The sequence below is a fragment of the Mirounga leonina genome, unplaced genomic scaffold, assembly GCF_011800145.1.
Source record: "Mirounga leonina isolate KUSES-001 unplaced genomic scaffold, KU_Mleo_1.0 Mir_150, whole genome shotgun sequence".
Taxonomy (NCBI): Eukaryota; Metazoa; Chordata; class Mammalia; order Carnivora; family Phocidae; genus Mirounga; species Mirounga leonina.
Genome location: NW_023270374.1, coordinates 14,814,827 through 14,841,991, shown reverse-complemented (window position 1 = coordinate 14,841,991; position 27,165 = coordinate 14,814,827). Strand labels below are relative to the sequence as shown.

Sequence of the window (27,165 nt, the reverse complement as noted above, 5' to 3'; positions counted from 1 at the left end):
CATTTTGTATTTCTTCTTCAATTTATCAGTACATTGATTGCATTTGCATAACATTCAAATTACATTCCTTGGTGAAACATCAGTCTCTACTTTGAATATGAGAGCTCTTCTGACTTCTTCTTTACACTACTGAGTGAACTAGAGAAATAACTTTTCCACTTCTTTTCTCTATACCGCTTAGTTACTACATAAGTAATTTTTTCCCCTAATCACACATTTCTTTGAAATAACACAAATGAAGAACTGTGATACAAACTAGAAATTGTAGGTAGGTCAGGTTCGACATCAGTTACTTAAGCCCGAATGATAGTACCTCATGTAAAGAACATCAAAATTTTACTAAATGTGCAGTTTGAGTACTTCTCTTAATTGAGCAATATATGTTGGGTGCTTTGTGATACTTTAGAATCTAAACATGTATAAATACTACTAAAAAGTATCTATAATAAGCATATCCAAACCAGAGCATAGGTTAGGAAATTTTTTTTATTTCTCTATATTCTTTAATGATGTCAAAATAATAACAAAAATTTAGAACAATATACAGTGGCATCTGTGGAAACCCTAAGATAACTATAATACCTTTAATAATAATGCTTCATAGTTTTCATATTCTATGGTATTTCTACTTAAAAATCAGACTTTTCCCCATTATATAAGTATCTCTATAATTTTATGAATAATCTATCCAAATATGCAGAACAGGCCTTTGGGAGAGAAAAAAATACACTCAATATTTTTCTTAACTGACACCTGACTAGGTTTTTTGTTTGTTTGTAACATAAATATGCTATGCTATCAGTTTTTATCTTCAATGATACATGAAAGATCCAAAATCAAATTGGCTGTCTCCACAGCCACCTGCAGGCCACTAAGCTTAGCAGTAAAACAGTCCAAGGTCAGGTTGTTGGCTGAGCCCATAGCTTCATGTGGAAGGCAAGTTTGTGGTGCAAAGGGATGCCGAGCAGTCTTCAAGAAAGACCAGTGGAGTTCTTCCTGGCTATTGTATAGTCCACAGCCACATCTTGAAAGCAAATCTGGCCACTTAACAACAGAGGGAGACTCTGCCTGAGCGGACCAAAAGTGTCCATACTTCATGTCAGTAAGAACTTCACCTCCATCATGTTCTAAAGAGCCAGCAACAGATTCTAATGCACTGCAGAATGCTTCAGTGATTAATTGAAGTTCTGTTTGAGTACATCCATCATCTTTGAGAATGCTTTCTGGCTCGTTACAAGTCTAAAGAGTAATAAAACCATTGAAAACACATACAGAGCAATATTATAAAAATGTTTCTTAAAGATAAAATACTTGATCAGACGCTTATCATAATGTTACTATTTATGTTCAATTTCCTTAGGGGTTCAGCACAATGCTAATGGGCAAATATGGGTCAGCTGGCCAGGCTATTATCCCTTAATTGGGTTGGTTATAGTATAAATATATGCTAGTCATGTTATCAGAATGAATGAATCAGAATAAACCCCATCAGCTTACTCTGAATGACTGCCCAGTTGTGCCTCCTCAATATTTGATGGACAAGGCATAATGCATATATCACAGGTTTTTATACACACAGGAGGAGGTTCCTGAAGGCTAATGTCCAAATACAGTACTTATTTATAGCTGGCAAAGTGTTTGAGATTTGTTTAAAATGAGAACACACATAATTATTAAGACAAAAGCTATTTAGGGACATGTGTAATTTTCACAGCAATGTTTTAAAAATAAGTAATTTCTTTAAATTAATGAAAAGGTAATATAATTTTAAACTTTTTTTGGTTCCACCATTCTAAAAAAGTTTCTCCTAGGGGCGCCTGGGTGGCTCAGTTAGTAAAACGTCTGCCTTCGGCTCAGGTCATGATCTCAGGGTCCTGGGATCGAGCCCCACATAGGGCTCTTTGCTCAGTGGGGAGTCTCCTTCTCCCTCTGTGTTCTCTCTCTCTCCCAAATAAATGGAATATTTATAAATAAATAAAAATAAAAAAGTTTCTCCTAGCAATTTCACTATAGAAAAATAACATATTAGTAAGCTAATAACCGAATGATAGTTAAAACCCATATCCAAACTATTCCAAAGCAGTGGCTGCTTTTTTTTTTCTGCCCAGGAGGTGTGAACCAGATGAGACCATCTATGCTGCCTGTTCTTTTCCCATATTTTCAATGCTATATTGTTTCTTCAAAATCCTACTCATAAAACCTTCCTCCTCCAAAAAACTTTTCCAGTTTACTTAATTCCATTTGCAGACTATATTATTGTCATCAAACATGGGCACTGATTTTGTTTTTCAGAATGTATATTCTGATAACTTTTCATGAATGTGCTTTATCATCAAATAGATTTTAAATCATTTTGGGAAAAAGGGTGGGGCATATCTGTAAAAAAAAACATTTACTCTTTCTCTAATCCTAGTCAGCCACTGGAAGCTCTGCAGTCTCTCTCTCTCTTTCATTTTTAAAGTTCAATGCAGGGCTTGAACTCCCTACTCTGAGATCAAGACCTGTGCTGAGGTCAAGAGTCAGATGCTCAACTGACTGAGCCACTCAGGCACTCCTTGCAGTCTCTTGATAACACTCCTGACTAACCAAAGAATCAACTGCAAATATCTGGAAAACACATACTTTTTTGTATCCATTTTCAAAGAAAATAGGTCAGTATTTATGAAATAATCAGAACTATAATGCACTAAATTTATCTATTATCAGGAATATAGTTTCCTAAATGAATAAAAAACCATTCTATTTGATAGAACTTATAAATAGATACCAATTTAAAAATTATAATAGAATCTAATACTTGGAATGCATTATTAAATGAAACTAAGTCTTTTCTTGATAGTCCAGAAGGTACTGAAGTATTCTGTAGAAACTTAACACTTTCTTTTTTTTTTTCCCAAGATTTTATTTATTTATTTGACAGAGAGAGAGATAGCGAGAGCAGGAACCCAAGCAGGGGGAGTGGGAGAGGGAGAAACAGGCCTCCTGCCGAGCAGGGAGCCCAATGTGGGACTCGATCCCAGGACCCTGGGATCATGACCTGAGCCAAAGGCAGACGCTTAACGACTGAGCCACCCAGGCGCCCGAATCTTAACACTTTCATTATGACTATCAATTATCATCGTACCACAGCAGTTGAAATCTCTAATACAACTTCCATTAACAGAATGCTCATTTCAATATGCAATATTTCAACAATACTCAAAGAATGTGATCATTTGGTGAAAGGATGGATTAATAATAATCATGGTGATAAAGATATTACCTTATATTTGCAACTGTTATTTTCCTCAAGGGTTTTCAAATACAAAATTTGAGTTAGACTACTGAGAAATTAAGCATTAAAGGCTCCAGGGTCATGTTACCCTGGTTTGGTTTATTATCTCGTAAAACAAATGTCGCTGAGAATTCAGATAATCTGAGCAGGTCCATCTAACCTACCTTGTGTCTGATATATGCTGCCAAATGAGTTTCAGTACAGCCACCTCCCAACAAAACACTTGGTTCCTTGATTGTCAACTGCAGAACATGCAGTGCGGTTTGACATGTGAGCTAAAAAAGAGGCGAATCATCAGAATCAGACATTGACATGAGATTCACAAAGAAATATAACCATGTTTTCAAGGGAACTTAGATACTAGACTCAAAGAGCTGGATTTTAATTGCAAAAGAACAAAGCTTGTGTTGCCAAGGTTGTAATGTAATGAATACATTTTCGAACAATAAAGATTAGAGATTAAAGAAAAATATTTTAGCCAGATGTTTGTTTCCAGGGACCAGATTAATATCACCTTTCATATGCACTTAGCTCTTCAGACTGAGATTCACAAATGGATGGCCTCAAAATAACTGGGTCAGCAAGGTTTGCTAGTATTTCTACTAAAAAAAATTATTTCAGTCTAAATAAATTAGCTGTATACATGCTATAGAATTTCTTGCAAGTTGCTATGGAAGTAGTAACAGCTACAACCCAGTAGTAATAAAAAGAAAAACACAGAGACCTTTCATATTTATCAAGGATATATCCTTGAGTATATATAATCTTTAAGTTCGTGACCAATACCATAGGTTATCACTTCTCTTAAATAAGTTGCACGTGTTATTGCTGGTAGAAGACAAACTCTATCAAGAGGTGGATGACGGGTATGGCTGGGGAATTCATTTTTCTCAGTGAATTATTCATACACATTAGCATCAAAGAGTACACAGTTCAAGTTAATTGCTAAGAAAAGTTCACATGTCAAGGACTTTTAGATTGCATGTAAGTACCAGAAATAACTGGTAGTGCTCGCCGAGTCTACTGTGTAATATCACAGGCAAGTAAATCTGCTTACTTGGGACTTTAATTCTGTCAGTTTTGTTGTTTTTGCTTTCTAAATCACCTGGGAAAGTTATGAAAAACAAAATACATGGCTCACACAAATTCTACTGTGTCTATTTAACTGCGGCCTCAGCCCCTAAATAATGGAATTCAGAGTCTGTGACCTACCTTCAGCTCATTCCAAGCGGTGTCGTTTCTGCTGCAGAGCAGCAAGCTGCAGATAGTTGCTTCATTAGGAATAAGATGAAGAAAATGTTTGAAGCCAAACTTTGCAGGGCACAAATCTTTCACGCTTCCATAACTACTAGGAGAGATTGAGCCTAGGGAACCAATAGGCTGTGTTCCTGTTTTTCAAAGTTTAGAAAACACAAAACATATGAGTAAAGATGGAACATCCAATCATTAAAACTGACTCCTAGCCAATATAAAAGTCCCACACGCATACACTTTACAACATGAAATATAGAATAAGATGCTTCTAAAACCTATAAAGTAAGTAGTATTCTGCTATTAAGATGATATAGAAATAAAGCAAAGCAGAGGTTCTTTTGGTTTACAGACTTTGAACATCTGTTAGGAGCTATTTTATACTCTCTAGAAAAAGGCTCACAAAAATGTGCATACATTTTCTGGGAGCTTAAAAAATTTGCAAGAACCCAGAAAATAATCACCGAACAATTAGACTTCTTTGAATATTCTTTCTTCTGAAGCCTCAGAGTAAGGAATACTTGAGTAATCTGAAATTTAAGGATTAAAAAAAAAAAAAAAACACCTACAGGATGTGTTACTTCACTTGGTGGATGAAACAGAGAGGGTCTGGCTCTACCGCTATGAGCCACTGGACATGAAGCAAGTCACTCATATCATTTAACTTTTCTGGGTGGGCCTCCCCATAGGAGTAAAATGGGGATAATATTGTCTGCTTCACAAATAAAGCAAATCAAATGTTCAATGCTCTGTACGCCATGACGAACTTCAAACGCACCAGTGGCCCATGGACAATAGCCCCACTACTTAATCCAGACCAATAAAGAGGAATTTTGTCTGAAAGAGGGAGAAAGGAGGTAATGTTAGATACACTAAGGAGGGTGGAAAACATAGTTTACCTAAGCCATGGGCTTGGTATAACTATTTTTTTCCCTTCCTTTTTATCTCAAAAGGTCACTGCTCCCAAGATCCAGGACTAAAGTTCTGGCTATTTATACCATGTTCTAGTTATATGCGGGATAAGTAAGAATTGTAGGGGTATAGAAACCCAGTGCCCACTTAAACTATTGTTTCTATGGCAAAATGTTTCACATCTTAATTTTTTAGAGAGGGAGAGAGTGAATCTTAAGCAGGCTCCACGCCCAGCACAGAGCCTGATGTGGGGTTTGATCCCACAACCCCGAGATCATGACCTGAGCTGAATCCAAGAATTGGATGTGGATGCTCAACTGACTGAGCCACCCAGGCACCTGTTTCACATTTTTTTTTTATTTTTGTTTATTTATTTATTTATTTATTTTATTATGTTATATTAATCACTATACATGGTGGCATCACAATTCCGGACTTCCAGCTCTATTACAAAGCTGTCATCATCAAGACAGTATGGTACTGGCACAAAAACAGACACATAGATCAATGGAACAGAATAGAGAGCCCAGAAATGGACCCTCAACTCTATGGTCAACTCATCTTTGACAAAGCAGGAAAGAAGGTCCAATGGAAAAAAAGACAGTCTCTTCAACAAATGGTGTTGGGAAAATTGGATAGCCACATGCAGAAGAATGAAACTGGACCATTTCCTTACACCACACACAAAAATAGACTCCAAATGGTTGAAAGACCTAAATGTGAGACAGGAGTCCATCAAAATCCTAAAGGAGAACACAGGCAGCAACCTTCTATTTCACATTTTAAAAACTAAATAATCTGTAATACCCAAATATTCACAACTGGAAAAGTCATGAAAAACCAGTAAGTATTTAAAACTATGGGTCTGACCCAGAACATCAACCACAAGAGGTCCATGGAACTATTTCATTATTTCATAATAATTTCCACTTTGACAATCATGGGACATAGAGACAGGGCAATAACCCAGATATTAGGTATTCAATACTGGCATATATACTACTACTTTTTGATGATTTATAACAACACTAAAAATAGTGAACTTTAACAATGGCTTAAGTCTGATAAATGTTGCAATCAATCGGAATAGAATGACTGCTATGTTGTCAATGCAATTGAAAAGATACTGAAAGTGGCTCAAATCATGAACTCTTTACATTGTCATGTTTCTTTGGCTGTAATAGGTGAATATCAGCCTTATGTCTGATTTTAATTTGTAAAATACAGTGAATTTCTTGCCTGTTGCAATTCTGTACCTTACCAAATATTAGTCAGTTCAACAAACATTTTAGAACACCTGCTGTGGACCAGGCCTGTTGTCAGTGCTAAATATAAAAGATAATCCTGATTCTCAAGGAGCTCAGCTGGAAATATCTGGGATATTTAAAGGTAGCGTGCATGTGTGCCTGCACACATTCACCCACCTACCCACCCCTAATTAGGAATTACTATTTAGGCAGTACAGTAGTGAAGAAGTAGAGAAGTGAAGAAAATTTTAGCTGCAAAATTATCTTCTGAATATAATGTGATTTCTACTTGTAAAATTCAAGTAGAAGAATTTTGTGTAAAGTATGAAACACCTTAGGACTATGAGGCTGTTAAACTTCTCAGTACTCTAAGATGTTTGGGGGGTTAATGGTTTTAGATTATAATAGACCCTAGTCTTTTCTGGGGCTGGAAAATACACAGAAATTGCCATAATCACTCAAGTTTTAGGAAACGAACAGTACAGGGTGTTTCTTAGAAGCCACCTTTGCTGGCAGAAATGATACACATGCTGCAAGGTTGGCAGCTTCTAAAATTTTTCAAGATGTTAACAGTGACGCACACCAAGAATGTCCACTCAAAAAAAGAGTGTGATTATTAACTGTAAGGGGCAAAAGCTGAAGGTGCTTTTTACCTGTCACTTTACTCAGGGGTTCCATCAGAGCCACTCCAACTCTGTCTACAGCAATTACACGGTGCATACTGAGAAACTGTTTTAAAGATGGGTGTATAACTTTTTGGCACATGACAAGATCTACGTGATCACCAACTAGCTGCCTTCCTAGGTTAAGCAACTGCTCCAGGGCTGCATTTTCAAGAGAGACCCCGGAACTGACCACCACAGTTCCTTCTCCAGTATCAGAGAGATCTCCAGATAAAGAAGCACAAAAGAGTGCCACCTTGAAGGCATCTGATTTTTTGATAGGTAAGATCTTCATCAGTTGAACTTCTGACATTTCAATAAGTATTCCAGGGAATACAGAAGAATCTAGAACTCTTTGACCTTTTAAAGGCACAATTATACTCTTTCCTAAAAGGAGGCAGTCTTTGGCGTTGTCTGGAATTGTAAGCAAAAAGGCTCTCAGAACCAAAGCACTGATGTGGTCTGTTTCCTCTCTGGTGAGCACACCAGCGGGTTTACTTGTTACTATACTGCGCACCAAACAAAGGAGGGTCTGAGGCCTGCTAAAGTCAACTAGAATTCGACAACCACAGGACTCGGACTTGAGGTAACTGGTGCAGAGGCGTAAAAGGTGCTGGTTTAATTTAATAACAGTGGTCGGTGTCAAGCCTGTTCTCTGAAGATTTTCAATCAGATTGCAGCAAAGAATGGCCGTGAATAAGCCACAGTCACTGAAACACGACACATGATTCTGCATGGACGTCGTCAGGATCTTTAAAATGGGGTGGGTGACGGGAAGGCTGGAGAGCAGGGCCGACGAATGTGAGGTGGTGCGCACACAGCCTCCAAGCCCGTTGTGCACCTGCTTCAGCCTCCCCGAAGGGCCATAGCTGGATGTCAGGACTCCTTTCAAGATACAAAGTGTGGCCCTGACTCTCTCACTTGTCAGTGGTTCACTTTTACACAATGACGACTTTTTAGCTTCTAAACGAGACATCTTACTTCCGGTGGCAAGTGATGAAGACAGTTTTTATTTTGTTACACATATTTTTCTATTTATTTCATTGTCATGGGTCTTGACATTTAGAGAAAAAAATTATCCTTCAAGAATGAAAGTCTTGAATATGCAGCACTGTGGCTTTAAAATTAAATAGCTCCAGGCTTATGAAAATAACTAGCATGTAATGACTTAGTGACATATTAGTAATTCCAAATATTTATTTTTATTTCATTCTTCAGTACTCTTGTTTGCCTCTAGGTTGAGATTTTATAGATTGTTTTGCAGCCTTCTGTATAAAGTATGTTCCAAGATGGACACCTACGAAAGACACCCCAGCTACAAGAAGCCAGTTCTTTCTAATCCAGCTGGTGTTTTTCATCTCTTCTTTCAATATCAAGCTCAGACTCATTAAGATGCTTCTTTCTATAAGAAATAAAGGAAAAACATTTTAGAGAAATAAGTCTAAAACATTTAATAGAATGCAGCTTAATATTTTGATGCTCTGCTCCCTCTTTAGGAAAAGGAATTACCAACTGGCACAAGCCTCCACAAAATGAGAAATGTAAATCCACTCAGACTAAACAGTCATTCCTTTTTTCTTCAGTGAATCCCTCCAAGAAAAAGTACTGATATTTGAATGATTTTGGAATGCAGAACAACATAGCTAGAAAGCTTACAGTACAATTATTTGAATAAGATATGCTTCTAGAAAAGAAATGCTACATTATAAAACTCATTATAAAATGCTGAGTCTTAAAAAAAAAATCCCAAATGTTTTTATTCTCTTACATCAAGATTTAATGTTATGTTTTCTTCTGTAACTTTGGTTTACTTGGAAAGTGTAGATCTGAACAAAGATACGTGTACATCAAATCCTGCTTAAAAATAATTATGAAATAAGAGAACTGTCAGTCTCCCTACTATAGACACACTCTGTATTGTATAGGCCATCTCTAGCTGTATAAATCTGCATAGCACATTGTCCCAAAGAATAAACCATGTTTTCAATGTTTGGCTAACTTCAATGTAATTTTCTATAGTTTTATTCTATCAATCAACGATTGTCAGTTTTAATGTCCTACAACTGAATCCTCTCCAAGACTTTGGTTATTGACAGTAAATACAAAAACCAGGGGATATGCTATTTGACAAAGAGAAAAATAGGATCTGATTTGCAATTTGATCTCAAAAGGTCTAAATACCATAAAATGTAACATGTGCTCTCCTACTAGCTTTCTTAACAAGGTTGTAAATAAATAGTGTGCCTTGGGGCATAAAATCCTGACACTTTAGTAATGTGTGGAAAAAATAAAAAATCTTAGGTCATGGACCTTATCTGTTGAGGTTAGGTGCTTTGAAGGTGAAGGTTCAGCCAATTATTATTTTTAGGGATATGGTAATTATGCTAATTACTTGGACAGTATTCAGCACAAATAAAACTAAATGGACTACCAGACCATAGTACTAACTGAAGTAGACTATGGCACAGTGTGATACAGGCCAAAAACGTGATGGAAGAAGTGCAAAGAAGAGGTGAACAGAGGGAGGGAATGTTATTCGAAGCGTTATTTTGGTTACCACTCCTCCCCATTTAAAGGACTGTAACCATGGCAACTGGGCCCAAATAAAGGGAAGGCAATGATGACTAGTTTTCTCTCTGCAATAAAGCTATAGTCATCTTTTTTTTATAGGACGAGGAAAAAAATCTTTCATCTTATGCCAGGAACAGCCAAGGTACTTAAATATTATTTCAATGGTTATTTTAGATTCAGGAAAATCTGTGACATACACTTAAATGAAATCTTAGTGAAGTGACTTCCATACATTATTTTACATGTAACAGCACACAACCACACAAACCACAAATCATAACAAACTGTGATCAAGAAGATGATTTCTCCAGTTAAAAAAAAAAAAAAAGCATTTTCAATACCTAACAGTGACATGCAACTTTTCAAAAGTGGAATGTTAAGTTGGCACCTCTAACAGTCTTGTGGTGGTGAGACCAGTAACTACATCTTTTGGTTAGTATCTCTATAAAATGAGAAAGGGAGAAATCATTGAAAGTGTTGGTGACTCCCAAATCATTTTTAGGATGTCAAAACTTGCCAACACGTGGGTATAGATCCGGACAAAACAAGGTACAATTGAAAGAAAAGAAATGAACCAAACACTGGGCTGGCTTACAGAATATGTTTGGAAGTGCCAGTTTAGATCTGTTAAGACTCTTTTTTCCTAACACTGTGACCCACAGTTCCAAAGGCTACCATCACATGAATGACTCTGACTTCCTGGATGCATAGGCCTGGCAGACGGGCTTTTGCAGTAATGGATAACCTAATTAAAATATTAGTAAAACTTACATGACTGTATTCTAAATTTAGACACACACTATAAATTATGATTTTAAAAACTATAAACCATAATTTTCTCCTAAAAGGAACCAGGTTTCCTTGGAGAAATGGCTGATTCTAGGTCTGAGGCAAGAAATACACAAGATGAGCTGAGGACTTCTTTTGCCAAAAAATACACTTGGGTCATATCAAAGAGCACAGGAAAAAAACAGACACAGAAGTCAACTTGGGAGGGCATCCAAGATGGTACAATTTGAGTCTTAAAAAGAATACTGATAGTAATACCTTGAGATAACTCAAATAATTTGCAAACTCATGAATTCATATTGTCATCAAACCCAAAAACCCTCATTGCTATGAGGGCACTAACTCACTTTTATAAAAACTGATAGAGGAAATAAAGCAGTTTTCTTGCTTTTCCTGATAAATGCATTTTGAGGGGTAACTGAATAGCTGATGAGGGGAAGTTGTTCTAGCTCATAAATGGAGAAGGAATGATAGAATTTGAACAGCATCATTTTGCAACCCCTAAGGAAATAATGGATTGGACCTTCATGGTGGTTGGCAAATTACAGTCCATGGGCCACATCTTGCCCACCACCTATTTTTGTAAATAAAGTCTTATTGGCTCATGCTCATGTATCATGTATGAATGCTTCTGTGCTACAACAGAAAGTTGAGTAGTTGAAATAAGAGACTGTATGGTCTGCAAAGCCTAAAATATTTACTATCTGGTCATTTATAGAAAAAAAGTTTCCAATGCCTAGATTAGAACAACGATCATAAATAATTTTTTTAGAGTGTGTAGGGGTGAAGGGAGAGGGAGAGAGAGAGAGAATCCCAAGCAGGCTCCATGTCCATGACGGAACCTGTCACAGGGCTCAATCCCACAAACCTGAGATCATGACCTGAGCAGAAATCAAGAGTCAGACGCTTAACTGACTGAACCACCCAGGTGCCCAATCATAAATAAATTTCATAACAGATTTTATAATGGAGAGATCAGACTGATAATGCACTTAAATCTTAGCAACACTGAAAGTGGATCAGACATTAAATGTGAAACAATGTGATTCACTAGGATGTATACCAAAGCACATACATGAAGTATTCTTTTTCAAGAAGAAAAAAAAGTAAATCAAAGCAGGCCTTCTGATCTAACTACCGGATTACAGGAGATATGGGAGAGCAAGAAACTTGTTAAATGACAAAATAAGGACTCAATCAACCAAATTCAGAATGTGGGACATTCAAAAAGCAGCAGACTGGGAGGGGAAATGTAGTGGTTGAAAAGATATATCTTTAAAATGCAACGTGTGGACCTTGTTTGGATTCCAATTCCAACAAACCACCTCTAAAGGAGATTTTTTTAAAAGATAAATTTGGAAATATGAACATGGCCCTGGGTATCCAATGATAGGAGTTACCATTAGTTTTTTCAGTGTGATAATCACTTGATTGTGTGTGTATTTATCCTTAATGTTAAAAATACACATTGAAGCCTGGGATTTGCTTTAAAATACTGCAGTAATCAAAAAGGGGGTGGAGACAGAAGGATAGATAAAAGAAGATGGGCAAAATGTTGCTAAGTGTTAAAGCTGGGTGATGGATACTAGAGAGTTGAATATACTCTCCTCTCTTTATTTTGGGGTATGTTTGCAATTTTCCATAATAAAAAGTAAAAATTATGGGGTGGCTCAGTTGGTTAAGCATCTGTCTTGATTTCAGCTCAGGCCATGATCTCAGGGTCCTGAGATTGAGCCCCGCGTTGGGCTCCATGATCAGCAGGGAGTCTGCTTGTCTCCCTCTCCCCCTGCTTGCACCCCCCCCTCTCCAAAATAAATAAATAAAGCTTTAAAAAAAGTAAAAATTAAAAAAATAATAAGGGACAAATAACAGTACATTCTTTTGATAGAATCAGTGTTTAACTCACTCTAAATCTGGTTTTAACATTTGCTCACCCCAAAGTTGTTCTAATATCTGTTTCTGCTTGCTTGATTGGCAGTGTTGGTCACTTAAGACTTCTAAATACTGCAGCACTGACATCCAAAATCTCTATTTTTACCTTAGTGTTTTAGAAAAATGCTTTCTTTTCTCAACTTTACTTTTTCTCTAGGAATACCTCAATAATATTCCTTGTATTTCTTTTCACAGAAGGAGAAACTACTTCCTTTTTTTTTTCAAAGTTTGGCTGTAGCAGGGCCCCAAACTCTTATGAGAAGAATTAAAGGAAAAAAATGATGTCATAAGTAATATACCCACACACTATATCACACTATATATGTATTCTCTCTCTCTCTACACACACACACACACACCCACTCTCTCTAATGATCTCATTACAGTCTAGAAAAGCTAAAATCAAGCATCTAATAAACTCCTTAACTCTCTGCTCATGTGCACTAAAACTCCCTTTATGAACACAAATCTTACACAGAATGTCTTAGGGTTACTCTTTTACGTTATTAAGGTTCTGATATTTTACTATCTGGCTTTTTATTATTAAATAATTAAAGTATTAAAGCCATGCTCTTCCCTTTCTCTTTAAGAGCATTTAAAAATAAAATCTTGATTTAAAATAGTGTAATAAGAAATTATAATTTTATCATAAATCAAAATCATAGACCTCTTAAGAATGAGGAGAATCTTACTGAGGTCTTCTTTCTGTAAGAAGCAGGCCCTAAACTGACCTACCTTATGCCAAAATTTAAAGCATATTATTACTCACCACAGGTCAAAATGGTATATTAAGGTAGAAAATGATCCACAATTATAGGTTCACAGTTCTCTGTCTGGGGGCAGATGAGTTTCATAATTCAGAATTTCTGGGATTTTAGAAAAATAGTATAGCGTCTAGCACCCATTAATCAAACACAACAGTATTTCTGCAGTGAAACTAAATATTCATATTGAGTGGAATAGACTGCAAACTGCCTCGTGTATTAAGGTCAAGTTTTGCTACCAAAGGAGTTATGACAAAATCTTTTGGATTTTGGAACTTTTGGATTTTGGAATTATAGTTAAGGGATTATAATCCTGAATTATGTAACTATATTCTCTTATTTCAGTGACTCTCAAAAGTAACAAATTATTTTGAAGGTAAAATATTAGATACTAGGGGCGCCTGGGTGGCTCAGTCGGTTGCGTCTGTCTTCAGCTCAGGTCATGATTCTGGGGTCCTGGGATTGCACCCTGCATTGGGCTCCTCGCTCAGTGGGGAGTCTGCTGGAGGATTCTCTCTCTGCACCTCCCCCGCTTATGCTCGCTCTCTATCTCAAATAAATAAATAAAATTAAAAAAAATTAGATACTAAAAAAATAGATACTAAAAATGGAATACAATTAGTTTTATTTGCCTTGGAAAGAAACAGAACAATAATAACAAAGGAGAGAACTTTTGCAAGTTATAGATTTGTATGCTCTGGGATGGATTTATAGCAGGTAGACAACTGCTCTTTTGGACACACTCATGATCCTGGTGACATTGTTAATGAAAAGGACTGGACAAGTAATGGACTATCCTCCTTTCATCCAAATGACTCTGCGAGGCAGCTGTCAAAGGTCTCTATAGAACAAACTTTTCTAGAAGCAACTGCAGAATAATATTGTGTCAGTGGGTCATAATAAAAACAACAGGTAACTTACCAACTTCAGCTTTTTCTTGTCAGAGCTCTAATTTTTAATTTTTTTAAAAAAGATTTTATTTATTTATTTATTTGTCAGAGAGAGAGAGCGTGCGCAAGCACAAGCAGGGGGAGCAACAGGCTGAGTAAGAAGCAGGCTCCCGGCTGAGCAAGGAGCCTGATGCAGGACTCAGCCCCAGGATGCTGGGATCACGACCTGAGCTGAAGGCAGATGCTTAATCGACTGAGCCACCCAGGTGCCCCTATACTTTTTTAAAGATTGTATTTCCCATTGTTGTAACATACCATTTGGTTAACCAGATTAAACTGAACTTACCTGAAGATTCCAAGCCTATTTCCCTTCGATGTGATTCTTCTCAGGACATTCACGTGCTGGACTATCTGGTGCAGAAACATTGTCCTTATTAGGCATTTGGAAAACAGGGCTGCTCTTGATTCTATGCCATCCCAAATGTATGAACCCAACTAAAGGTACCATAACAATCAGAACTTTGTAGTTTCTCCAGAAGTTCTGAAAGCTCATAGTACTTCAGCAACAGTGCACCTAGGAAAAGGCCAACAGGTAAAGAAGGTAAGAACAAAACAACTCCCTCAAGTTACAACTATGAACTGCCACAAGGAGAATATTGCACTCTAATAAAACCTGACTATTAAACATTTTTGGGTGCAATACAGTGTGATATTCATTAACAAAAAAGGATATGTTGTAGGCTCAAAGGGACAGCAGGAAGTCAGGCTTCAGAAACTTATAAAGCAATACAAACCTTTACTCAAAGATTGTTAAAGGGGCCACATCACCTCCTAGAAAAGCTATATAAATCTTTGGAAATGCTCATGCATAGATATCATTTTCTTTATATAATTAATTATATATTCTCTGAGCCACAGTAAAATTAATTTAAAAAATACATTTAGTCAGAATTTTAACAGAAGAATCAAATGGTAATCCTTAAATATGCAATAAGAATTGAGATTCTGCATTCTGGCATGTAAGTGATGGTGTTTCAACTGAGATTGGGACAGTCATGCATGGATTCCAGTTGTAACAGGTGAATACTGGCATGCACTCTGAGTTAGGATGAATTAATGCCATTTCTATTTATGTCCTGAAGCAAAGGATTTTAGTGTTTACACTTATTACTTTTTTTTTTTCCCTAAAGATTTTATTTATTTATTTGACAGAGAGAGACACAGCGAGAGAGGGAACACAAGCAGGGGGAGTGGGAGAGGGAGCAGGCTTCCCGCAGACTCTACCCTACAGGGTTTACTCTCTACCCAGTTTACATAGAGAAATTGGGGCTAGTAACCTGCCTGTAGTTACAAAGCTAGGTTGTATTAAAAAAGATTCCTTTCCTCTGTCTGGTCTGGAATGCATGGGATGTGGTCCAAGAAGTCTGTTTTTGATGATCTGTTGGGTTTGGGAACTCGAGTCTGGGCAACCTCTAAAGACTAATTATATATTTTTTAATTTAAGGGATGCTCATTAGGCTTTAGTGATTAGCTTATAGACTTGTGATGGTATGAATGGGCCCACTTTCAAAGTTCCTTTCTGAGCACAGAAAGATAATAAATACTGCTCCATCATCTATGGAATATACTAAGAATTAGGTTCAATAGCATATATATGAGTTTCAGTATCATGCAATCCATTATGTTACAATAATTTTGTATGAGGGGTGCCTGGTTGGCTCCGTCGTTGGGCGTCTGCCTTCGGCTTGGGTCGTGGTCCCGGAGTCCTGGGATCAAGCCCCGCATCGGGCTCCCTGCTCAGCGGGAAGTCTGCTTCTCCCTCTCCCACTCCCCCTGCTTGTGTTCCCTCTCTCACTGTGTCTCTCTCTGTCAAATAAATAAAATCTTTAAAAAAAAATTTTTTGTATGAATGCCACTAGAAAAATGTCTGAACAGAACTTTTACTTATTCTTTCCCTTGTAAGATTAAAATCTACTGCTAATGAGTTAAACACCTTAACCATCTCAGTGTTCCATGTGTATGAGAAACAAACTGAGGGTTCTGGGGGGGGTGGGGGGATAGGTTAGCCTGGTGATGGGTATTAAAGAGGGCACATATTTAATGGAGCACTGGGTGTTATACGCAAACAATGAATCATGGAACACTACATCTAAATAAATAAATAAATAAATAAATAAATAAATAAATAAATAAAAATATCATACAGCTTTGTGTATGTATATGATTAAAATTTATACAAATGTTAAGAAAAAATAAACAGGAGGGCACATGGGTGGTTCAGTCAGCTGAGCATCCAACTCTTGATTTCCACTCAGGTCATGATCTCAGGGTTGTGAGATCAGCCCTGTGTAGGGCTCCCTGCTCAGTGGGGAGTCTGCTTGGGATTCTCTCTCTCCCTCCTTCTGCCCCCACTGCCCTGCTCTCACATGTGCTCTTTTTAAAATAAGTAAATCTTAGGGGCGCCTGGGTGGCTCAGTTGGTTAAGCGACTGCCTTCGGCTCAGGTCATGATCCTGGAGTCCCGGGATCGAGTCCCGCATCGGGCTCCCTGCTCAGTGGGGGGTCTGCTTCCCCCTCTGCCCTCTTCCCTCTCGTGCTCTCTGTCTCTCATTCTCTCTCTCAAATAAATAAATAAAATCTTAAAAAAAAAAATAAGTCTTTAAAAAAAAAATAAACAGAAAGCTTAGAGTTATGCCTATGTACATATATCATTTCCAACATTAGAAACCATTTCTCCCACTGTCCAAATTCACGTTTTGTAAGGACTTTATTGTAAAACTTAAACTACTAGATGACCTACTTTGTAACTGAAGTATTTTTGCCTTTTTCCTGTTCTATTTTTTTTTTTTTTTTTTTTAAGATTTTATTTGTCAGAGCTCACATAAGCAGAAGGAGTGGCAGAGGGAGAAGCGGACTCCCCGCTGAGCAGGGAGCCCGATGCAGGACTCAATCCCAGGACCCTGGGACCATACCTGAGGTGAAGGCAGACACCTAACCGACTGAGCCACCCAGGCGTCCCGCCTTTTTCCTATTCTAAAGTGCTCTTGTATCCTATGACTTTTTGTAACCTTTAGGGACTGTACCTTTTATGGACAAACTTATGTTCTATCTTTGGAGAAAGCCAATCACAATTAACTGTATCATTAACTTTCATTGTGAAGCCCACTGTACAAAATGCCTTTGAGATTTGAGGATACGATAAAACCCTGGGTGATCTGGGAGTAATGAGGGAAGAACTATAGTAAGGATTACTTCATAGAGAGAAAGGACAGAGGCTATACCAGTTAACTGTCTTGTGTTGACTGATGTGATGTTTTTGTCCACAAAATACCTTCAATTAAAGGTTTTGAAGATACTGTCATTCATATCTAGTGTCATCAATACCTAAGGTGACTCCAACACCTTTGACAGTCTCAACATGAGGTTATCAAGTCACATTACTTTTAATGGATGGCATCTCTTCTATTCACAGTTTACTTCTCCATGATCATTAACACAATTCAGTATTTGTCAGCTTTTTCCTGAATTATAAACTTCTGGGAAACAGCTTATAGAAAAGAGAATTGTTTGTATAAAAGAATAAAATAATAAAGTTGGGATGAAGAACTCAATAACTAAAATGCAGAACAAATTAAACTATATAACAGCAATGTTTGGGAAATTGTTGTATAGAATATTCTCTCCATGTAGAACATAGTATGTGATGTGATCTACCGTGAACCTACTTTGGGAAGAGTTTTGGATTAGCATCAAGATAGCTTACACTAATGACTCTTCAGGTCATCCAAGGGTTAAGGACAAAGGAGGCATTCCATTTTATTTACATTGTGTTTAACAGTCTATTATTCATTTCCATTAGGATTACTTAAGGAACTATGCATCTTTTTCTACATTTAGGCTTAGTTAAATCAGGGAATTATTATCTGTTTTGGTTGAAAACTCATTATTGGCCATTATCACCGAGGTCCAGTAATAGACTTCCTGGTTAGTAAATGATGTAGACTGATCTAATGATTAATTGCTTTAATGTTTATGCAACACCTAAATGTCCCCATTTCCTCAAATTCTCCGTATCTCATATACTGATTTGGCTCATGGGAGTGAGAGGCAGGTAACTATTTTCCAATGATTATTCTGTTGTACTCTGAGATGCTTGGAAAATGATCAGGATCAGGATGATTAGGGCTTTTTACTATGTAAGATACTTTTAGAGTTCTCACATTTAATCCAAATAAAAACACTACCACACTGTATGTATAACAGTCCATCACCACCAAGCCAGATGGAACTAGCAATCTTTTAAAATGGTACAGTAACTTTAACCTCCTTCATTTCTTTCATTTAATAGCTTTCCAGCACATCACATGTATCCAGTTGCCTGAACAACCAACTTCCCAAGACAAGACACATTAGACTTTACTAAATAAGGCTCATTAGTTTTAAGAAAAAGACAACATAGTTTTGAAATTTGACATTCCATGTGGTAGTGAGGTAATGTGTTCCTTATTTTGTTCATATCTTCTTGTGGAGCTTTAAAATACAATCAAACATATTTTGGGGATACAATTTTAACACCTTTTCCCTTCTCAATTCTTTTGAGGGATTTTTTCAAAATGAAAATTAGCATCCTGCCATTTCTAATATAACATAGACTTGTTTTTCAAAGTTAGAAAATACAGAAATAAGGAAAAGAAAGCTAAAAATGTCTGTCATCTTTTTGGTTTTAACAAAAATGTGATGACAATTTATATGGTGTTTTATAATCTTTTCTTCCCCCAAGAATATAAGTCTTCATTATCATTTCTGATAGCTGCATAGTTTTTGATTGTATGGAGATAAGCTAATTTGATAGATAGACATTTGAGATTTGTTCAATGTTAAATTTATTGCTAAATATGTTATGGCAACAAATATTCTTGTACATATTCCAGAGTCCTTGTTTACAGTCCCTATATGCTGCTTCTCAGGATAATATAAAGAATTACCAGATTTCTTCATTAATTCATTTTCCAAATGAACTTATGAGGTTTTTAAAACCTTGACTTTTACAAAGGTTCATGGTGCTGAGCAGAAGGGATACGGAGATTCAATTTGGGAAATGGGAAATTAGGCTGAATACAACTTATCTTGAGATGGTCCTTCCCTCAAAACACTTGGCAAATCAGTCCAAGTGCAATGGAACTATTTTACTGACACCAGAGATTTCTGAGTCTGAAACAAAACAAGAGGGCACTCAAAATGATCAGATTTGATGAGCAGTAACAGGTTGATCACTAAAAATAAGTTAGTCCTTGCTGTTTATTCATTGAGCTTTTCAATTTTGTTTGGAGTAAAGCCGCAACAGAAATGAGAGCAGAATGATTTTTCCTTCTCCTTACCCCTCTTTGGTACCTGCAACTGCCTTTTTCTTATCTTTTCTGAATCTTCTTTAAACGCACTCCTAAACAAATAAAGAAGGTATGGGACTCTTGGAAAGATGAGAGAAAGGAAGAGAAATAAAATTACTAAGTTTAGGTCAAGTAAAACAGCGTTTATAGTTTTATTCATTGAAATGCCTTCTGTTAAGTTTAAAATATGTTTAGAGGCAATCTTTTTTTTTTTTTTTAAAGATTTTATTTATCTGTCAGAGAGAGAACATGCACAAGAAGGGAGACCGACAGGCAGAGGGAGAAGCAGGCTCCCTGCTGAGCAAGGAGCCTGATAGGGGCCTCGATCCCAGGACCCTGGGATTATGACCCGAGCTGAAGGCAGATGCTCAACCAGCTGAGCCACTCAGGCGTCCCTGTTTAGAGGCAATCTTAACACAGATTATGCTTTTATATACTCTCCTTTCAAAAATATGTATCTTGAATTATTCCAAAGGTTCCACATTTTTTATCTCATTTTGTTTTCATAGCAGTTTTATGAGGCCACTTTATAAATGAGGAAACACTAATAGATTGATTCCAAGATTATCGTCAGTTAATTGTGATACTCAGCTTGGATTTTGGAGTCCCAAAAGTCTTGGCTGGTATTCTTTTAGGCTATTTTCGAAAGTCAAGAATTAGTGACCCAGCTTCGGCAGCAGAGTTAATCAGAATTTCCAGTGCATGATGATGGATGAGAAGAACATTCTGAGTGCATCGTGCACACTTGTAAGAGTCACTGAGGTCAACTATCCTAATGCATTAAGCCTGGCATGTTCTTCTGATTCTCATGTCAGGTATGTAAGAGGTTAACAGTGGTCTTGTGTCAACTTGTCCAAAATTAGAGTCTATATCCTCCAAATACACATCTGTGACCTACTAATAGTTGAGATTAGCTGCACTAATTTTAGTTTTCTTCAGCTCAGTTCTTACTACAGAATGAATAGTAAGAGTTAATGAACAGAATGGGGAGAAGCTTGCTACATCTCCACCTTAATAAAATACTGTAATCTTCTGAGTACCTATAAGTATAAAGGCCAAGAAAGGAAAACACTGAGATATATTACTTCAGACCACAAATACTGTTTAAAGTCAAGGCATTACTGTGTCTAAAGTAGCAACTTTCCCTCCCCCTAACTTGTATTACAGAAATTATTATCTCTTCAATTTCTACCACTAAGGCCTCTCACAGGCTTTTGTAGCTTGTTACATTCCAAGCTAAATGAAGGTTTCTAGGTGACAGAACTGGACAGTAAGGCAAAGGACAGAAAGGCCATTAAGCTTCCTACAAAATCCTAAACAGCCTAGCTCTAGCTATCAGTTTACTCTTTCTGTGTAGCATCATGTCAATTAAAATCATCAAGTTTTGTTACTGGCCATTACTAAATTAGGCCTACAACAACCTGGATGCAGGAAATATTCTGTAAAAGGTTATCATTTTGCCTACTGGGCTTGCTGGGCGCCATCTGCTGGTCTTTTGGACACAGTGTATGGTAGATTCTTCTCAGGTTTTCAGTACTGCTCTGCTAAAAGTATTTGAAAAATAGCAATTTTTATAGACTTCCACTGAATGTAATTTAAACGTGAAGAGGACATTAGACAGAATGTTACACAATTAGCCCAGATCTTGTGACTGTGATTATGTGATGAAGTTTACTGAAGCTGTATAATGCCTTTTATGACAATGTTGGCTTAGATATTTGAGAATTCTTCATTTCTGAACTCCAATCTCTGATGCTAAAAATATCCTCAGTTTTTAATATGGCAGTTCAAATGCTGGCATTTTTTGTGTACACATTAGAAGGACTGTGTACTGTCTTCATGCTTATTCAACTGACTGGCATACTAGAAAGACCATCAGTTTCCTTTTTTCCCCTTTTTTATCTGTTATCACCTAAAATAACACAGTTTTGCTGAATTTACGTCTTGTAAAAACACACACATCAAATACAGTACTGTCGGCTCTTGATGAACTGAACAGATCATACCTGAGTTCTAAAGTTTCCATCTGCAAAATCCTACAATTCCCTCCCCTCCCTCAAGGTCGGCTTGACCTACACCCAGGAGCTATAGTGCTGACAGCACAGCTGGTCAGGAGTAGTCAGAAACACAGTGAAGGTCAACATAGTTATGTTTAAGTATTTTGTGGTCTCTGCTACCTCTCCCATTACCGTGAATTCAACGTCTTTATGAATAAATAATATACTGAAAGCATCACAAGTTTTGTAAGGGAGCTTTACTAATTGTCGACAGTTCAAAATGTGAACAGTGAATGAGTGATTAGGGGCTAATGAGGAAGAGAAAACCAGCTTACTGCAGGCTGTGGCTTATCAGAAAGGTTGTAGTGTTGTTTTACAGAGTTTATACTTAAATGCATTCATGCATTCTCTTTTAAGTATACTTAATTTAAGTATAAACTCTGTAAAACAACACTACAACCTTTCCATTCCCTTTCTGTTTTTACACCTGGCTGCCATTTGATGCTGAGGTTTGTGGGGGAAGGGGAGTGGGTATCATGCTGAAAGCCAGCTTGTTCCAGATTAAATGTGCAGTTAACTGGCCCCTTAGTGCTACAGCAGTGACTATGTACCCCTAGTTAGCTCTGAATCCCTAAAAAGGCGATTTCTATCTTCATCATTTTCAAGAGCTCTATTTTACTCTTCACCTCTGTTTCTGCAGCTAACCGAATGTCCAGAAAAAATTATGGCTATTGGGTAGTAGCACCCTTAACTTCCTATCTCACATGAAAAAACCGCTCCATCTCAGCTCTCATCTTAACCTCCTTCCCTGCTGTCTCTGAAGGGTTCTAACTCCACTATCCTTCTCTTACATCTCCCACCTCCCACTTATAATGAATGGGTCTTTTTCCTCCACAAAACCTGACCATTTTTCCCCATTGAAAAGAACCAAAACAAGTTGCTTTAGGAGACCTTTCCCAGTCTCCCTTCCAGCTACTATACAATCGGATTCCTTTCAAATAATGAATCTTTTCCTAGAGTCACTTCCCACTTCCATTTTCAAACTCAACTAATCTGCTTTTGTTCTACTCTCCATGGAAACTGCTCTGACTGTGAAGATCACCAATCTCTCCCCTTACTTGATCTCTCAAGCATTTTGATGTGTTCCTGAAACTCCCTTAAGTACTTGGGACTCTCTGGTCTGTTCCTTGTCAGTCTCCCTTAATGGCCCCTTGGTTTCCATCCACCTATTCACCCTTATCAAAGATCTGTCCTTGGTCGTCTCTTCCCGTGTTCGTTCCCTGGGTGGTCTCATTCACATCCAAAGCTTCTATTACAGCACATCCATTAATGACGGCTGCACCTTCAACCCACATATCCAACTGCTACTGTAAACCTCTACCTGTACCCACAAACAGTCTAAACTCATTTCATATACATATGAATCCTCTTTCATTCCCAAACTGCTGTTCTACCTCTATTAACTGTTTTGGTTAAAAAAAAAAAAAAAAAAAAAGCATTACCCACCAAGCCTTTCAAGTCTGGATATAGTGGTCTCTGCCCTTTTCCTTGTATTCCTCATCAAATCAGTACCCCAGCCCTGCCATTTGACATGACAATCTCAAATAACCTCTCCCCACAGTCACAGTCCAGACCCTCATCACTTCACACGACGTCCTTACTTATAATCCAGTGGCTCTCAAAGTGTGGTCCCCTTACCAGTAGCATTAGCATCATCAACTTATGAGAAATACAAATTCTTGGGCTGCCTCTGACCTACCAAGTCAGAAACTCTAAGGTGGGGTCCAGTAATTTGTGTTTTTTAAGTTAAAGTTAGAGAACCACTGCTCTAGTTTGCTCTTCACTAAATATACTCCACCCACTTAACAGCCATCTTGCAAAAAACCAAATGTGATTGTTTATGCTCTGCTTAGAAGCCATTCGTGATATTTTTGATTAGAAGGTGAAATCTAAATTTCTTAGTACAGCACAAGAGGCCCACCAGGATCTAGTCCTGGTTACCAGTTTTCAGAAGGTAAAGCACAGCAAATCATCTTAGTAAGAATGCACTGTCATGTAGTGTGATTAAGGGGATGAACTGTGGAATCCTACTGCCTGAGCTTTCAATCTCCACCTCAGCACTTTACAACTAGCTGTGACTTTGGATGAGTCCCTTAACCTCACTCACTATGCCTCAGTTTCATCATCTGTAAAATGAGCGTAATAATGACTTCCATATCACAAGGTTGTTGTGAAGTTAGCACAGTACCTGGTACTTAGTTTGGACTCAGTGATTATTAGCTACTACTCTTGTTTTGGTTATTTCAAAAGGAATAGAGCCAATCTAAAGTATAGCAAGAAGAGGAGAGGACTGGAATACCTGCCCAGACTAAGGGAAGTGGTCCCCATAAAGGAGACCCGTTTCTCTGGGCAGTTTCAGTTAGTCTAGATGTGAACAAAAATACCCCGATTCCCATGTAAGAGCTTGAGATCTCTAGGGTTACTTTGACTGGAGGGGAGGTGGATCTGTAATGATTTCAGGATGTTATAGGAAAGGTAAACTCCTACCAGTGAGAGCCGGGAAAGCTAATTGTGAAGGAAACAGGAAAACTCAGAGCAAAGCAGCAAAAACAGGGCTAGTAATTTTTTTCTTTGATAACAGTTAATAGAGTCCTAGTGGGCTCTATTTTCAGAAATGTTGGTTACTTTTTTTTAAAAGATTTATTTATTTTTAGAGGGGGGGGGAGAGCGAGAGATAGCGAGCATGGGGGGAGGGGTAGAGGGAGACAGAGTCTTAAGCAGACTCTGTGCTGAGCGCAGAGCCCGATGGGGAGCTCGATTTCATGACCCTGAGATCACAACCTGAGCCGAAACCAAGAGTGAGGCACTTAACCCACTGAGCCACCCAGGAGCCCCCAGATATCTTTGTTACTTAACAGCAGAGGCATTAAGTAATGATGGGAATCCAATTCTAACCACCAAAAATTAATTATAATTTTGGGCAAATCACTTCTCTCCTGCCTCAATTTAATAATTTGTAATATCAGCTATGTTATGAAGATCACTACATATATACTTATATATTTATTGCTTAGTACAGTGTCTAGTATGTGGGAAGCACTCAAATTATGGCAACTATTACTATTGGAAGTATATTATCTTTAATACAAATTAACAGAAATAGGCACCTCTGGAGATTCCTGTCTGACCAGAGCAATTGTGTATTATCATCTAATACTTCAACTAATATTGGGTTATAATTTATAAAACTGAGGGATATTGTAAAGACAGATCCCAAAATAGTGTCTCTATCACTTAGGGTTTATCAATTTTCACTTCAAATATGTTCGAGATTAATTCTATTCAAATGTTTACTTAGTGTCTACTAGGTGCTAGCAGGACATTAGGCTGGGTGGGGGCTGGGGTGGGTGTGGTGGGACAACTAAGATGAATAAGGCATGGTTCCTGTCCCCAAAGAGAATATAAGCTTAAGAAGAGAAAGGCAAAATCCAAATAAAACATGATTAAATGCTGTATACGAGCAAAAAAAAAAAAACAACACTGTAGAGATTAAAAGTCTTTACCAAGTTGACTAATTTTTCAAAACTTCTGGACTTCTCAGTTTCTCCTCTATCTTCCTGTTAGTCTCCATCTATTTTTATGTATCCATCTTTAGTTATAGTAGGGAGTCAGTATGTATAAAAACCAGTAACAGCCACCCACTGTAACAGAAGGTAGCAGCCATTTTTTTTGTTTCTCTGTTATATTCTCAGTGCATAGCAAAAAGTGGAGCATCTTCCTCCCCTTGTCTTACAAGGTGGCTCATTCTTGTGCTTCAGCTCTTCGTTCAGATGTCACCTACCCAGAGAGCCTTTCTCTGAGCACCCAGTCTATAAAGTTTCTTCCCTCTCCCACTCCCATTATTCCCTAATACATCCCACCATTACCTTCAAAGCCCTACTGTTGTAGTGAATGCTGTGATGGGCCACCGTGGTCCCCTTTAAGAATGAAAGGCTTATTTCCCCAGTCTTGGGACTGCTGAGACAGCCCTCAGTTGTCAGTCCCCTTCCAGGACTGACCTGGCTGAAAACAGCAGAGGTCACACCGTCTTTTCAGGACAACAGGCATCCAACGACTGCCCATGTATAAAGGCCTGGCTCTTCCCTCCAACGTGGGACACCTCTGAAGGGACAAACCAACACCAGAGTTCCCTTGGGACTGCACTGCAGCTTAACTTTTTCTATCTGCCAATTCCTGCTTCTTTTATTCCTTGGTAAGATCCAAAAGAGTCCTTGCTAATAAATGTCCTGCCCACAAATCTCCTCCTTAAGAGTCTGCTACCCAGGGAATCCAACCTAGGATAATCTGGACACATCTTGTTCATTATCAGTGTACTTGTTTATTGTTTGTTCTCCCATCACTAGAATATAAGCTCCATGTGGTCAGGGACTATATCTGTCTTGGTCACTGCTGTATCTGCTAACTCAGCACAGTGTCACAAATATATATATGAATATGAATATAAATTGACAAGGTTAGTGAGTGACTGAAACTGCCAGAATTGAGAGCCTCTGTAACAGCAACAGTATTTGGGTATGGTCCTATTCGGGGAAAAGATGAGTATGACCCAGGAGGTTTTCATCTCAAAAGGATTTCCATTCCCACGACGTCAAAAGTCCTGTGCGTCCTGCTTCTGCTTTCGCACGGTGGGCACTAACCATGCTGTACAACAGTTCTGACGTCCAGTTCCACGTCAGAGAGTGGCCCTCACCCCCCAGACAGACACAGGCACACAGTGCCCTCTCCCTGCGAAAGAGTGACCGACGAATCACAGGTTCCAGCTAGCAGGTGGCAGCGCAGGTGCAATCGGTGCTTTCACTGTAACACCTTTTCCATCTCCTCCACGGTGTGGCCGCGCAGGTGGGAGAGGGAGGAGGGTCTACACCTGGAACTGTACCCACACTACTGGAAAACCTCCTAGTCATCCACATTCCTTCCCTCAGCAAGCATTTACTGCCTATGGCTACGTTAAGGGTAGGTCTTTAGTTTTCCAAGGAGCCAGACTCCTCCTTGTCCCCGCCCCCAAATATCCTTCAACGAAGACACCAGTGACCTTCCTGAGAGGGGGCAGGGGCACCAACAAGCCCACCTCCCTTCTCTTCGGCCAGGCAGAAAGCAGGTTTTCCCACCTGAGGTTCTAGCGCTCTCACCTGCCCACCAGCCGCTGAGTCTCCCTAGGCCGCCGCCACCAGCTAGCCCCATAGGCCGAGCCACACGCAGCCGCCGCAGCCGGTCCGGCCAACCTGCGCTCGAACCTTGGAGACAGAGCATGCGCAGCGCTGTGGTTGGCGCCAGCGCTGCTGAGAATCCGCTTTTCCGGGTTTTAGCGAGGTTCTCAGTCCAGACAGCCTTTGCCAGAGACCGGAAAGAGCCGGGGGCGGAGCTTATTCGGCGTCAGTCTCAGCAAATGAGTAGAAACTAAAGAATTTAAATAGTATCAAATGGACGTGT

General features: G+C 38.3%; 1 protein-coding gene across 3 annotated transcripts; it reads right to left on the bottom strand.

Annotated features, from left to right (window-relative positions):
- Nucleotides 1-468: 468 nt before the first annotated feature.
- MKKS (McKusick-Kaufman syndrome) lies at nucleotides 469-27,107 on the bottom strand. 3 transcript variants are annotated; one of them, XM_035005835.1, is made up of 6 exons: nucleotides 26,865-27,105; nucleotides 14,639-14,866; nucleotides 7,338-8,748; nucleotides 4,487-4,662; nucleotides 3,439-3,549; nucleotides 469-1,239 (listed from the first exon to the last, which is right to left on the bottom strand). In XM_035005835.1, the coding sequence occupies exons 3-6, from the start codon at nucleotides 8,320-8,322 to the stop codon at nucleotides 799-801; spliced, it is 1,713 nt and encodes a 570-aa protein (XP_034861726.1). In that variant the 5' UTR covers nucleotides 8,323-8,748; nucleotides 14,639-14,866; nucleotides 26,865-27,105; the 3' UTR covers nucleotides 469-798. The 3 variants fall into 3 exon arrangements, with proteins under 3 accessions (XP_034861726.1, XP_034861727.1, XP_034861728.1); XM_035005836.1 differs by having other exon boundaries at nucleotides 799-1,239; nucleotides 14,639-14,703; nucleotides 26,865-27,107; XM_035005837.1 differs by lacking the exon at nucleotides 14,639-14,866 and having other exon boundaries at nucleotides 799-1,239; nucleotides 26,865-27,107.
- Between the last annotated feature and the right edge of the window lie 58 nt (nucleotides 27,108-27,165).